At 42.5% G+C, this 12825-nt stretch overlaps 1 protein-coding gene across 1 annotated transcript in view; it reads right to left on the bottom strand.

Moving 5' to 3' along the window:
• The window catches only part of CHN2 (chimerin 2), a 257379-nt gene that overhangs the window by 118139 nt on the left and 126415 nt on the right, over window positions 1-12825 (bottom strand). Inside the window, exon 2 of the mRNA XM_037126517.2 lies at window positions 3400-3438. Coding sequence (XP_036982412.2) covers window positions 3400-3438 — 39 coding nt within the window. The remainder of the gene's footprint in view (window positions 1-3399; window positions 3439-12825) is intronic.

Below are 12825 nucleotides of genomic sequence, written 5' to 3'. Positions count from 1 at the left end.
GACTACAGTGGTGCAGTGAGGACTGGAGACTCAGGCTAGTCAGGGCTGAGACTCAACTCTAACACTCCGCTTGGAGTGTGAAGAAAGTAGACCGCCTCTCTGCCTGCTGCTCTTAAGTCACAGTGGTAGCCCCGGTGCTGTTGGCAGCTCTCCAGCAACCACCGAGGGGCCTACTAATAGTGGAGCCTCCCAGGAAAGGAGAGCCAAGAGAAGAAGAGATGCACTCAGGGTTCTGGTAATGCCCTTTGAGTGGCTGGAACACATCATGCCTGAAGCCACTTTCTCTGAACTTTTCGTTTCTGCCAATCAATGTGGTTGAGTGGAATATTCTGTTACTTGCAACCAAGAGCATTGCAATTAGCATTAAGACTTAGAAACAGCTTCTTAAAGTGGATCATTATGATGCAGATTAATTTTCTTTTAGGAAAAATATCATGCTTGAGATTAATACTTCATAATAAGAATCCAGTAGCAGATGAGTCAAAGTTAATGGCTGACAATAGGTGACAGGTAAAAGCAAAGACGTGCTTACATACTTTTGGAATCATTTCAAATCATTAATTTTTTAAACCAAGTCCTACAACATAGTGAAAATGTATGACATCTGGTAAATATGAGAGATTTCAAAATACCAAATAATCTCCTGAGTTTAAAAAAATACATGTGATTAAGGAATGCAGCTTCCATAAATAATATGCTAATGAGTTTGACATTGATATTTAAAATGAATCTTTCAAAGGATGGTTTGTGAGCATTTTAAAGAGACAGGTTCAGTGATTCCTGAAGTTCAGAATTTATTTACCAAGAAGTTATTTAAAACAAAACATTTCATATTCTGGTAGGTGTGCTGGATTTTCAGATCAGGAAAGTGCTATAATTTTAGCATATCTGAAGATTAAAATGTATCTCATGGAGTTCTTCCAGACCCTCAGATCCCTTCCCCTATTTATCTTTCAAGACCTACAGGCAAATTTAACTGCTCCTATAAAGTCCTCTCTAATTTCAGGAGGTGGAGGGATATATATTGTTACTAAAATCCATTTGTGTTTTAAGTTGATTCGTTTACAACCATATCTCTCACTAGACTGTAAATTGGAGGAAAGTGTGGACCACATTTTGTTCATTGTTGATTCCTAATACTCATCCAGACATTCAGAAGGTGCTCACTGCCCTGTTTGCTGAAAGGCCAAATGAGTCTATGCTAATCTTGGGAATAAGATGGAGAAGCATAAACTTGGGAATAAATAACACTGTCAGATGAGTTGATAAGTGATCCAAGACCCAAACTGAAACAATTTATGGGTCAGGACAAACAAAAGAGAGATCTTTCTGGTGGTACTCTGTAGGCCTCTGGCCAATGAGGTTTTGATGCCATGGACGGCACCGCTGACAGCGAACTCCCCTCCGTTTTGGAACCCCTCGTTGCTAGGCTCCCTCAAATGAGCCTGGCTGACCATTGGTTGGGTGCTGTAGAGAGGAACTTCTTCACCATCATTAGCTTTATATTAAATAGCCCCAACCACCCCTTCTGCATATACAGTTTTATTATTCTGGAGCAAATTAAACACATAAACACACACACACACACACACACACACAACTTGGTTAGATCCAAAAACCAAACTTAAAATAAATATACTACGGTAAAATTGTTATTGTGAACATGCAATCACTAAGGACATTAGGACACAGACGTGTTTTTAAGGGCTATATGGGGTGGCCCCAGGTCTCTTAGCCAAAGGTGAAATGAAATTGAGCCAATGCCATCTTTTCGCTTCAGTAAACCTCTCCGTGGGGGCATTCACTCAACAAATATTTATTAGGTAGTTAATGCATGCAAGCCAGTGCACAAGGCCCGGTAAGTCATGGAACACCCAGCACCTCTCACACAGATATTCTGTTGATTTACTGTCAGAGCACTTCACACCCCATTAGGAAACAAACAAACAAAAACACCCAATTACTGAGTCATTAGCCCTGGCTTTTAAAATAGAAGATCAGAAAGCAGAACAGTAGGTTGAAAGGGCCCTTAGAGACCCAGCACGAGCCCCTTATTTCACAGATGGAAGAACAGACCCTTGTAATGAGGAATGAGATGCCTGTTTCTATGCTGACACAGAAAGACAGAAGACATTTGCAAAGTGAAACAAGAAAGTTGAAGGACACCAAGTATAATATAAATGCATTTTTTTACAGAGGGAAGCATCAACAAAGATGCTTTCCTGTCAGGCCTGGGTATTTGAAATACTTGGAAGACTATGCCTTCCAAACTTGGCAAGAGGTCAGCTCCTGGGAAAGAGGAGTGAACCATGGGGAGAGGGCTGGTTTGTGGATTATGGGAAATTTTTATTCTCAGCTTGAAGTATTTCTGTGATGCTTGCCTTTCACACAGCTTTGTATGGCCTTTGTAAGAACAACATAAATACATAGGCATATTGTGTGTCTGTGTATATGTGTGTGTGTGTATAATTTTAAATAGAAAGAAGAAACTGGCAGGCTGTGGTCAGGCTTGCTCCTGGCTTCCACTGTGAATGTCACTCCAAGGCTTTTTGTAAACCTTCGCCAAGTTCCTGCAGCTCCCTGAGGCTGTGGTTCCCTGCATGTGTGTGAAATGGGGGCAATGAGGGCGCCCATTGCTCAGGGCTGTGGTGAGAGTTTGACAGTTTGGGCACGTAGCTAGCACAGTGGCTGGCCCACGGCAGATCTCCTTGAGCAGTAGAAACACCAGCAACATCCATAAGTATAGCAATAATTATTTTTTACTACTGTCTAGAAGCAGGCCCTGAACAAGGACCTGTGTCCCCAGGGTCTCAGAACAGTGGGTTTCCAGCTACCACACTCCTTCCCCCTATCACCGGAGAAGTACTTAGTCAGGCAGAGGATGTTAAGAATGGAAAGCTGAATGGTGACTGATGACCGTGCAATGATCTCTGTTTCTAGGGATTCACCTTTAGTGACCAAACATTATTCTTTGCTACCTGCTAATTTGCTTGTGGTAGATGTCCTATGATCTTATGGCCATATGATATTGGCCAGGAACAGAATTCACAGAACTGAACACATTTACCCTTGCTGACCAACTGTGCAAAGGAAAAGAGAAAGAAAGAAAGAGAGACATTTAAATCAAAGGTATCTTTTAAAAAATATATATTTTTAAGCATTCCTGAAGTGGGTCGCAGGCAGCCTGCTCTCGCAGGTCCTGGCCAGGAGAGTGGGTCATTTCCTAGACCTCTGTGACCAATATGTCTCTTAGTAGAAAAACAAATACGTGGGTTTTCAGTGCTGTGAGATGGGGCTGCTTGTGTGCACTAGATCACTGGCCAGAGCTCTTCACAGGGCAGGTCTGCAAAAGACTTCTCTGGGGGTCAGGTTGTGGGGGTTCCCGCCGCAGGTACTCACGGTATGATTTCCATATTGGAGGCTGGTACTCTTCAGCATCTGGAATGAAAAGAAAGAAATCAAACTGTCAGCCTGAATGTCAAACTGTCAGCATGTGTCTTCTCTGGAGGAACAGCAGTGCTTGCATTTGGTCTCAGGGGCCCCGCACTCATTTCTCGACAGTCCAGGCATGAGGGACACAGCGTGCCCAGCACCGCTTTCTTCAGGCTGCTTAGCATGACAGAATCAATCACTTAATCATCTTCATAGAGCCCCGTAAGTCAAAAAAGATTTTTAAAGCAATTAACTTGATTGTACCCTCTAGTAATCCTTTCAAACAGTATTTACTTAACATGGCATAATAAACATATAATTTATCTCACAGCTTCCAACCAGACCTTTAGCCCATCTATTAAGACTTGAGGGCAAGAGGCAAAAGGGCGGGTATGTTAAATATTAAATCTGGGAAGTTGTGCAACTCAACCCACTCTGAAAAGATGTGGTCTGACAGCGGAGACACTGACGATTCGATTGGAATCACATTACCTCCTTGGATTTACTCCAATACAGAATGTGGGAGGTTTCCAGAAAACTTCTCTGCAGTCAGGAGTGTCAGGGTGGAAGAGTCACCATGAAATGGAGAGGACGCACATATGACCCATCGAGCGAACACACAGACGCTGGAAGGAAGCCTGCTTGTTCACTTCACTCAGCGGCCCCCGTGCTGCCAGCAGAATTTACAGTTCTCACGGAACTGTCAGAGTCCTTCCCAGCTCACAGCTGAAGCCTTGGGAGGACTCACTCCAGCTTAAACCACCAGAGGGAAAAAACTTTTCCCCCAAATCACAGACTGTTGGTCTGCAGAAACTGTAAGCACCTTTAGCTTGAAGCTCTGCTTGTGTCTTCTGGCTGGCCCACAGCCACGCCCAGGCACCCTGACGCTGCCGTTGGCCTTGTGCTACCATCCCATACTAGTTTCATGCAAAGGAACAGAACTCTTCGAACCTCATGCAGAAGAGAGTTTGAGAATTTTTCCCCTCCTGAGAAACAAATATGTTATTTATAAATTAAACCTCATTCAAAAGTGATGAATGTCCCCTCAATTACACATGTGCAGCTTAAATTAAATTCTCCCGCAATTAATATTTTGCTCTCTGGGGCCCTCTCTGTCACAGATGCAACTAAATGCTTCCAAAGGTAGTTTCTTTCAAGTAAATCTGTATTGTTAGGCTGGCACTTGTCAGAAACCTACTGAGGGAGAATCACACACACACACACACACACATACACACACAAACAGTAAGTACATTAATAAGAGTTTAGGTTGTTATCCAAACTTAGTTTGCTGAATAAAGGAAAACTCTTAATACTTGCATCAAAGTAATAGACAGTACCTTAAAATAATGAGTTTTTAAGCAATAAAATCAATTACTCTTATCCTATATTTTAGAAAAAGCAATTTTTTAAAATTCTCACCCAAAGATATATTTATTGATTTTAGGGAGAGAGAGAGACAGAGAGAAGCATCAGTGTGAGAGAAACATCGATTGGTTACATTCCGTACACGTCCCAACCAGGAATGAAGCCTTCAGCCTGGGTATGTGCCCTGCTTGGGAACTGAACCCACAGCCTATGTAGAGTCAGAAGGTCAGAAGAGATGACCTGTCACCATCCATTTCAGTCATGTCATTTTGTAAAAAACCTAGACTTTAGTTTCAACTAAAACTCTGGGTCCTCACTTTTTGACTTCCGTTTAGGCTGCCCTGCACATAGATAATCGATCACTTTCTGGGTGCTCCTGGTTGGCAATGTGACAGAGAGGTGAAGAAAACTGCCTATAGAGACTAGAGAATATAATGCTCCCTAGCTTAAAATTCTCCGCCATTCCTTTGCTTTTGGAATAAAGAACGAACATCATAGTGTGGCCTTGAAGGCCCTGTGTCATCTCGTCTCACTCCACCGCTCAACTTCATGGCAGACATTTTTCCCTTTTTCATTTATTGTCAACCACACTTCCCTTCCCTAGAACAAGACGCGCTCTTCCGAGCCCGGCCTTTTCTCTGTGGACCATTCATGTAAAAAGCTCTCCAGCAGACCTCTGTCTGGTTGACGTGCATCATCATGTAGGACTCAGCTCAAATGCCACCTCCAGGGGCTTCCCTGTCCATTTTGTGTAAAGTAGCCTTCTCCTCACCCCTGTCCCTCCCCATCACAGCACTCAGTGCCATCTGAACTTATTTACTCATTGACTTGTTATTACTGGTCTCACCCCACTGTAAGCCATTTAACTTCAATGAAGCAGGAATTTTGCCTCATTCACTGGTGCATCACCAGCCCTTAGGAGGGTACCCAGCATACACCAGACATTCACAAAGTGTATGTTAAATAAATGAACACACTTTCAGGGTTCAACCCTTACCTTTGACAACTAACTTGAAGGAAGTCACTTAGCTTCTCCAAAGAGTCTCCCAGTCCTCATCTTTATAAAACAGAAAACATAAAGTACCTGCCTCATCGCCTCTTAGGGTCATTGTGGAAATTAAGTGAGATGGTATATATAAAGTTCTTGGGACAGTAGCTTGCAACAGCAAGTTCTCAGTGAAGCCCAACAAATGTTGCCATAGCTACCTCACCCTGTCCCTGCTCTTCCCAGGTGAGCTCATGCCCTTGTCTCCTCCCCCTTCACTACAGCCAGTGACTATCTCCAACTTTGCCTCCAGATCTGGAGCCTGTAATTAAGTGCCAGTGCTGTTGTCATGGAAGGTTATTCTTTCCCATAAAGGAATCCGGAGTGAGAGGCCATTTGCCATGCTTCAGTGGAAGAACTGTAATTATCTGGGTCTTAGAGACATGCTTCCCAAACCACTGAAGTTCATGGTTAGGAGACCTTGGTCCAGTGATAAGGCACAAAGTATTTCTAATATGTTGAAACAAATCTTTAGCTGCCCCAGCACTGCCCCACCAACGTGCACATTTGCCCCAATTTCATGCAAAATTTTTCAGAATTCTAGTTTACGCTTGGACAGCTTGACGCTTTTTTTTTAAAGAAAGCTGAAATAGGTTTTTCTAGGTCATTTAGTTCACCTTCCTCATTTGACAAATGGGGGAAAGGAAACTCAGATGATTAAGCGGCTTCCTCAAGGTCAGAGGCAGAGGCGGGACTAGAGCAGGGAGCCCCGCCTTCCCAGCCTCACCCATCAGTCATCCCTGACAGGCAGGCTGCCCTAATTTACATACATTAAAATCAAGAAAAGAATATATGGCAGATTTGTTACTTCAATTCTCACGAAGCTTGAAAGAAAAAATAAAATAGAGAGGAAAGAAAAAATAAAATAGAGAGGAAAGAAAAAATTAATGGCATAGAAAATTGACATCAAATCAAATTAACTGAATCCCATCTCTGCATATACCGCCATCTAATGATTCAAGTCCAGGAGACGCAAGATGCTGGAAGTGCCAACAACACTGGTCCTGATGCTTTGGGAAACGTCACTATTTTGTTAAACACTGGAGAGATATGGGTGTAATGCAGAAAGAAGGGTGAGGAGGTAGAACAGAAGCCCTAGGTGCTGAGAAAAAAATGATTATTGAAACCAGAAGATGGTTATACATTTTTTAAAAGAAACAATGAATTATAAAGGTTAAAAAGGTTTAGAAAATATATTGCTTTAAAATGTTGACTAATATGTATCCAAACTTTCAAAAATATGTAAACTCTATGATACCATAATTCTGTTCATGGGAATTTCAACTAAGGTCTTAACAGAACATATGAGCAATGATGACTATGTGAACAAGCTGTTTGTTGCTGCTTTGTGTATAATAGTGAATCTAACAGCCACTGGAAAAGGGAGTGGTTACATAAATGATTATATACTATTACCATGGAAATGATGGTGTGGATCAGAGCTTTGTGGTCAAGGGTGTGGACTCTGGAGCTAGACTATCTGGGTTCAAAACCTAACTCTGTCACTCGCCAGCTGTGCGGCCTTAAACATGTTATCTCATCTCTCTGTGCCTCAGTTTTTTAACCTATAAAATGGGAGTAATAATACAACGCAACATACAGCATGTTGTGAAGATAGGATGGGTTAATATATATACAATACTCTGGTGTCTGACCTCCAGTAAACTGTTTGCTATTTGTGTTATCAATCTTTAACGACAGAACAATATTCATGCTACATTAAGTATCAAACAAATCAGATTGTAAAACAATTGATTAAACATAATCCCCTTTTTAAGAAAAGATAAATATTTATATACACAAAAATGATCCACGAGGCTATAAAGCCAATTATTAACAGTTGCTACACCTAACAGTGAAAATAGAAGTTCTGTTTTTTTCTTCTTTGCTCATCTGCATTTTAAATTTTTCTGTTCATGACTTCCAGCCAAGATGGATGTGTAGGTAGATATACCATGCCTCCTAACACAACCAAAACAAGGAAAACAACAAATTTAAAAACAAAAAACAACCAGAATTGACAGAAAATCGAACTGTATGGAACTCTGATAACCAAGGAGTTAAAGAGGAAACATTCATCCAGGCAGATAGGAGGGTTGGAGACAGGGAGCTGGGCAGAAAGGACTCACAGCAAAGTGGTGGCTGGAGGACCAGGGTGGGTGAGGCAGTGGCTTGCAGACTGGGCGGTCCCACGTTCGTGTGCAGATAAACTGGGAGGAACAACTAGGGAGCAAGATAGACCTGATGCCCAGGGCTCCAGCGAGGGGAAATAAAGCCTCAAAACTTCTGACTGAAAACCCCTGTGGGGGTTGAGGAGGCAGTGGGAGAAACTCCCAGCCTCACAGGAGAGTTTGTTGAAGAGACCCAAGGGGTCCTAGAATGTACACAAACCCACCCACCTGGGAATCAGCACCAGAAGGACCCAATTTGCTTGTGGGTAGCAGGGAAAGTGACTAAAATCTGGTAAAGAGTAGAGCAAGTGCCATTGTTCCCTCTTGGACCCCTCCCCCACATACAGCATCACAACATAGAGACATGGGTTGCCCCACCCTGGTGAACATGTAAGGCTTCACCCCTTACTACATAACAGGCGTGCCCAAACAAATAAACAAACAAAAAATGGCCCAAATGAAAGAACAGATCAAAGTTCCAGAAAAAAATACAACTAAGCAACGAAGAGCTAGCCAACCTATCAGATGCACAGTTCAAAACACTGGTTATCTGGATGCTCTGGTAACTCACTGGGTACTTCAACAGCATAAAAAAGACCCAGACAGCAATGAAGGTCACATTTTGTGAAATAAAGAAAAATCTACAGGGAACCAACAGTGATGGGAAGAAAACTGGGATTCAAATCAATGGTTTGGACCAGAAGGAAGAAAGAAATATTCGACCACGGCAGAATGAAGAAACAAGAATGCAAAAAAATGAGGAGAGGCTTAGGAACCTCCAGGACATCTTTTAACGTTCCAACATCTGAATCATGGGGTGCCAGAAGGAAAAGAGGAAGAGCAAGAAATTGAAAACTTATTTGAACAAATAAGGAAGAATTTCCTTAATTTGGCAAAAAAAATAGACTTCCAGGAAGTCCAGGAAGCTCAGAGAGTCCCAAAGAAGTTGGACCCAAGAAGGAACACACTACGGCACATCATAATTACATTAGCCAAGATTAAAAATAAGGAGAGAATCTTAAAAGCAGCAAGAAGAAAAGAGATACCTACAAAGGTGTGCTCATTGGACTATCAGCCAATTTCTAAAAAGAAACCTAACAGGCGAGATGGGGCTGGAAAGAAGTATTCCAAGTCATGAAAGGCAAGGATCTACATCCAAGATTGCTCTATCCAGCAAAGCTATCATTTAGAATGGAAGGGCAGATAAGGTCAAGTTAAAGGAGTTCATTATCACCTAGCCCTTATTATATGAAATGTTAAAGGGACTTATCTAAGAAAAAGAAGAAGATCATAAATACAAACATTAAAATGACAACAAACTCACAGCTATTAACAACTGAACCTAAAAAAAACTAAGCAAACAACTAAAACAGGAATAGAATCACAGAAATGGAGATCACATGGAGGGTTATCAGTAGGGAAATAGAAGGGGGAGAGAGGAGGAAAAGGTACAGAGAATAAGTAGCATAATTGGTAGGTAGAAAATAGACTGGGGGAGGTTAAGAATAGTATAGGAAATATAGAAATCAAAGAGCTTATATGTACAACCCGTGGACATGAACTTAAGAGGGGAATGCAGGTGGGAGGGGGTGTGCAGGACAGAGGGGAATAAAGAGGAGAAAATGGGGCAACTGTAATAGCATAATTAATAAAATATATTATAAGATAAAAAATTTTCTGTTCATATTATTTGTATAAAAAATAAAATGCATGAGAAATAAATTAATGGGAGTGCTAAGTGGTTTCTTTTTCTTTTCTCTTTAACATGCTGTCTAAATAGATCACCTCCTTAAAAATAAAATCTAAAAACATATATTTTCTCATAATAACACATGCAATGTGTACAGGGTTACTGCAGGAAGAGTCAGGGAAGCCCCGAGAAGAAGCGGGGTTTCCATGGCAAAGGGCCATGCCTGCCTCCCTTGGCCCTGTTTTAAAAATTGTGTGAAAGAAACATTAATGAGAAACTCTAAGCAGGCTGGGGAGCAGGGATTTCCTCTCATTACAGAGGGGGCAAAAGGAAAAATATGCTCAGAAAATGATCGAAACTTTATAAAAATGGGCAATAAGGCCACTTAAATTTGAAAATCCATTAAGAACCTGAAACATATAAAACAAAAAGTTAAAAGTTCTGGTGAAAACTTGGAAGTAATCTTGAGCAAACCCTATGTGCTAAAGTATAAACCCTGAGAAGACAGAGCAGCCACTTGGAACTGTGAGGGAAGATGAAGAATTCTGGGCTCAGGACACGGAAAAGCTCTTTAGTGTCGAAGGCCCCAAGACAGGACAGCAGGGGCAACAATGGGCACGTGTCACATGGTGAAGATCCAGAGCACGACAGATAACTTACCATCTCTATCGTTTTACTAAACATAAAAGATGCACCAAATGTTGAAAAACAGGAAAAAAACCTGTTAAATAAATGTATGTCTTAGAAAATTACCATGAATAGATTTATGGGAATCCTTCCAGATTTTGCCCTATAAATGGCTTCACGATCATACATATTGTTCTGCAATTTGCTTTGGAGCTTAATGATCTTTCTTAGGCAACTTTCCACATGAGTACACATGAGACCAGTGTTGTTGCTGTTTCAAACTGTGACTTGATCTTCCAATTCTATAAATACACCAAAATGGATGTGATTCATTCATGTCATGATTTCCAACTGGGGGGCATGTCGACAACTTTCAAATCTTGGAAACAATGCTGTGCTGATACATTACGTGTGTAATATAGGTTCTGAGAAGTTGACCTGCTGGGTGTAGGGTTGGTACATTTTTTTATTTTAAAACCTGTTGTTAAAATGGCCTTCAAAAAAGGCATCAGCTGGGCCTCTCAACAGTGTGAAAATGTGCCTGTTGCGCCTGCCCTCACCTCCACTGGCTGCTATCAAAATCGAGTCAAATTTCTGATACCTTTAAGACTAGATTCTCAAATGCACAGAGAGACTAAGTACGTGCTTGCAGAGAGGCCAGTGGAGGCACAGAGCCCCCTGGGAGGGAACCCGTGGACAGTCATCATGGCCTCGGAATGAGGCGAAAACACCCCAGGGCCCTGCAGTCCTGGTGGTTGCAGCTTGGAGGCTGTTAGCCCAGACATTTCCAGCTCTAGAAATAAGTTGATTTGCTGGAACCACCTGAGGAGCAGGTGTAAAGGAATGTGGAGACTGATTAAAGAAGAAAAATGAGAGAACGCCATGTGCTACACTTGGGTAAGTGACAACCCAAGAGGAAGTACCTGTAAACATTAAGAAGAGCCAGATTCCTTTGCGTGGCTCAGCGGAGTGTGACTAGAGGATAGAAAAACATGTGCCAGAGCTTTGGAATAGGAGATGAGTAAAAGATTCACCAGTTTAGAGAATGATCTACCATGGATGTTGGAGATGGCCCATCCTGAAGAATATTTCAAACGAGGGTGCACAATGTACCAGAGGGGTTGGCTGGGAAATAGGTATAAGCATAGGGTCCCTGCTCCGCCATCCCTTCTGCAGAAGAGCCAGGTCTCTGCTGTCACTTTTTATCTATGGAGGCACACATTTGCAAATGGGCTGCAGTTCATGTTTTTTTTTCCAGGGAAGTTGGGTGGAAACAGGTTTTCAATCAGGCAAAGGACAGCCTCACAAGCAGGTGACAGTTCAGGATAAGTTGGATGATTAGCTTAATGGGCCCAAATGGGTTGCAATCCAAAGGAAAGTCAGCAACCACAGCATGAGTAGTGTGCTGTACTGGTGCACACACCGCAGTGTGTCCTTGACACATATGTATGCCCAGGCTTGGGTCTTCGGAAGTACAGGAGGGGCCAGAGTGCGTGGCCTGTGGCTGTGGTCTTGTCGGGGTGTTTCAGCTGAAGGGTGCCCCACCTGAGTGTGACGTGGCCCAGAGACTGTCCTCACAGCCACAAAGTAAGCGGGATGTTAAGGTTGTTACAGAGGTTTCCTGCTGTTGCACTGGCTAGGGAATATAGAAGTGTGTCCAAAGTTTGTCATCTCTGCAGGGTGCTTGTGCTCCCCTGAGAAATACACACCCAGGTATTCTCCTTGGAAACAGCTGCTTGGTCAGGGACTGAAGGCCTGATATGCATCTGATTGTGGATCTCCTATTGGGGATTTTATAACTGATTTAGTCCTCTGTGCAGAGCGTAGTTCATAAGACGAATTCCAGAAACTACTCCTGGGCCCTCACGCTGAGCCACAAGGACCAGGCTAAACTGAAATTTTCTGAAGGCGATGAATCCATCAAAGGGTCTTGGGCTGCAGTTCAGGGTCACTAGAGGGCACTGGGGCCACATGGAGCTTCTGTTCTGGGCCACTTATTCTATATGCAGAGGCATCATAAGATTGTTCCACTCCAAAAGTATCTATTGAATAAATACAATGAGCTGGTCTTTTCATACACCTGAGTGAGCAAAGCAGGTAGGCTTATGAAGCTCTGCATGATCTAGCCCCTGGACATCTCTCCCTGGTCACCTCATTCGTCTCCCCTCTTGCCCACTATAACTCAACCAATGTGGCCTTTTTTGGATCCTTGCACACACAAGACCAGTCTTAGAGATCTTAGAGTCTCTTGCCTTTGATTTCCACATGGCTAGCTTCATTATCATCTGGGTATCAGCTTCTGCGTTCTGGCTGCTCAGAGACACTGCCCAGACCATCCTCCTTGAAACTGTCTTCCAGATACCCTCTTCGATGCTCTGTAGAGCTTTTTCACTATCTGAACATTTTACCTATGTGCTTGTGTATTTCTTTGTATTTTGTCTCCCCAGGCTAGACAGAGAGTGCTGTGACAGCAAGAACCTCATTTATCTTGT

The sequence above is a fragment of the Artibeus jamaicensis genome, unplaced genomic scaffold (assembly GCF_021234435.1).
Source record: "Artibeus jamaicensis isolate MK-2021 breed Jamaican fruit bat unplaced genomic scaffold, CSHL_Jam_final contig_3230, whole genome shotgun sequence".
Classification (NCBI taxonomy): Eukaryota; Metazoa; Chordata; class Mammalia; order Chiroptera; family Phyllostomidae; genus Artibeus; species Artibeus jamaicensis.
Note: the sequence above shows the minus strand (reverse complement) of the source record. Positions and strands in the feature narration are given on the sequence as shown.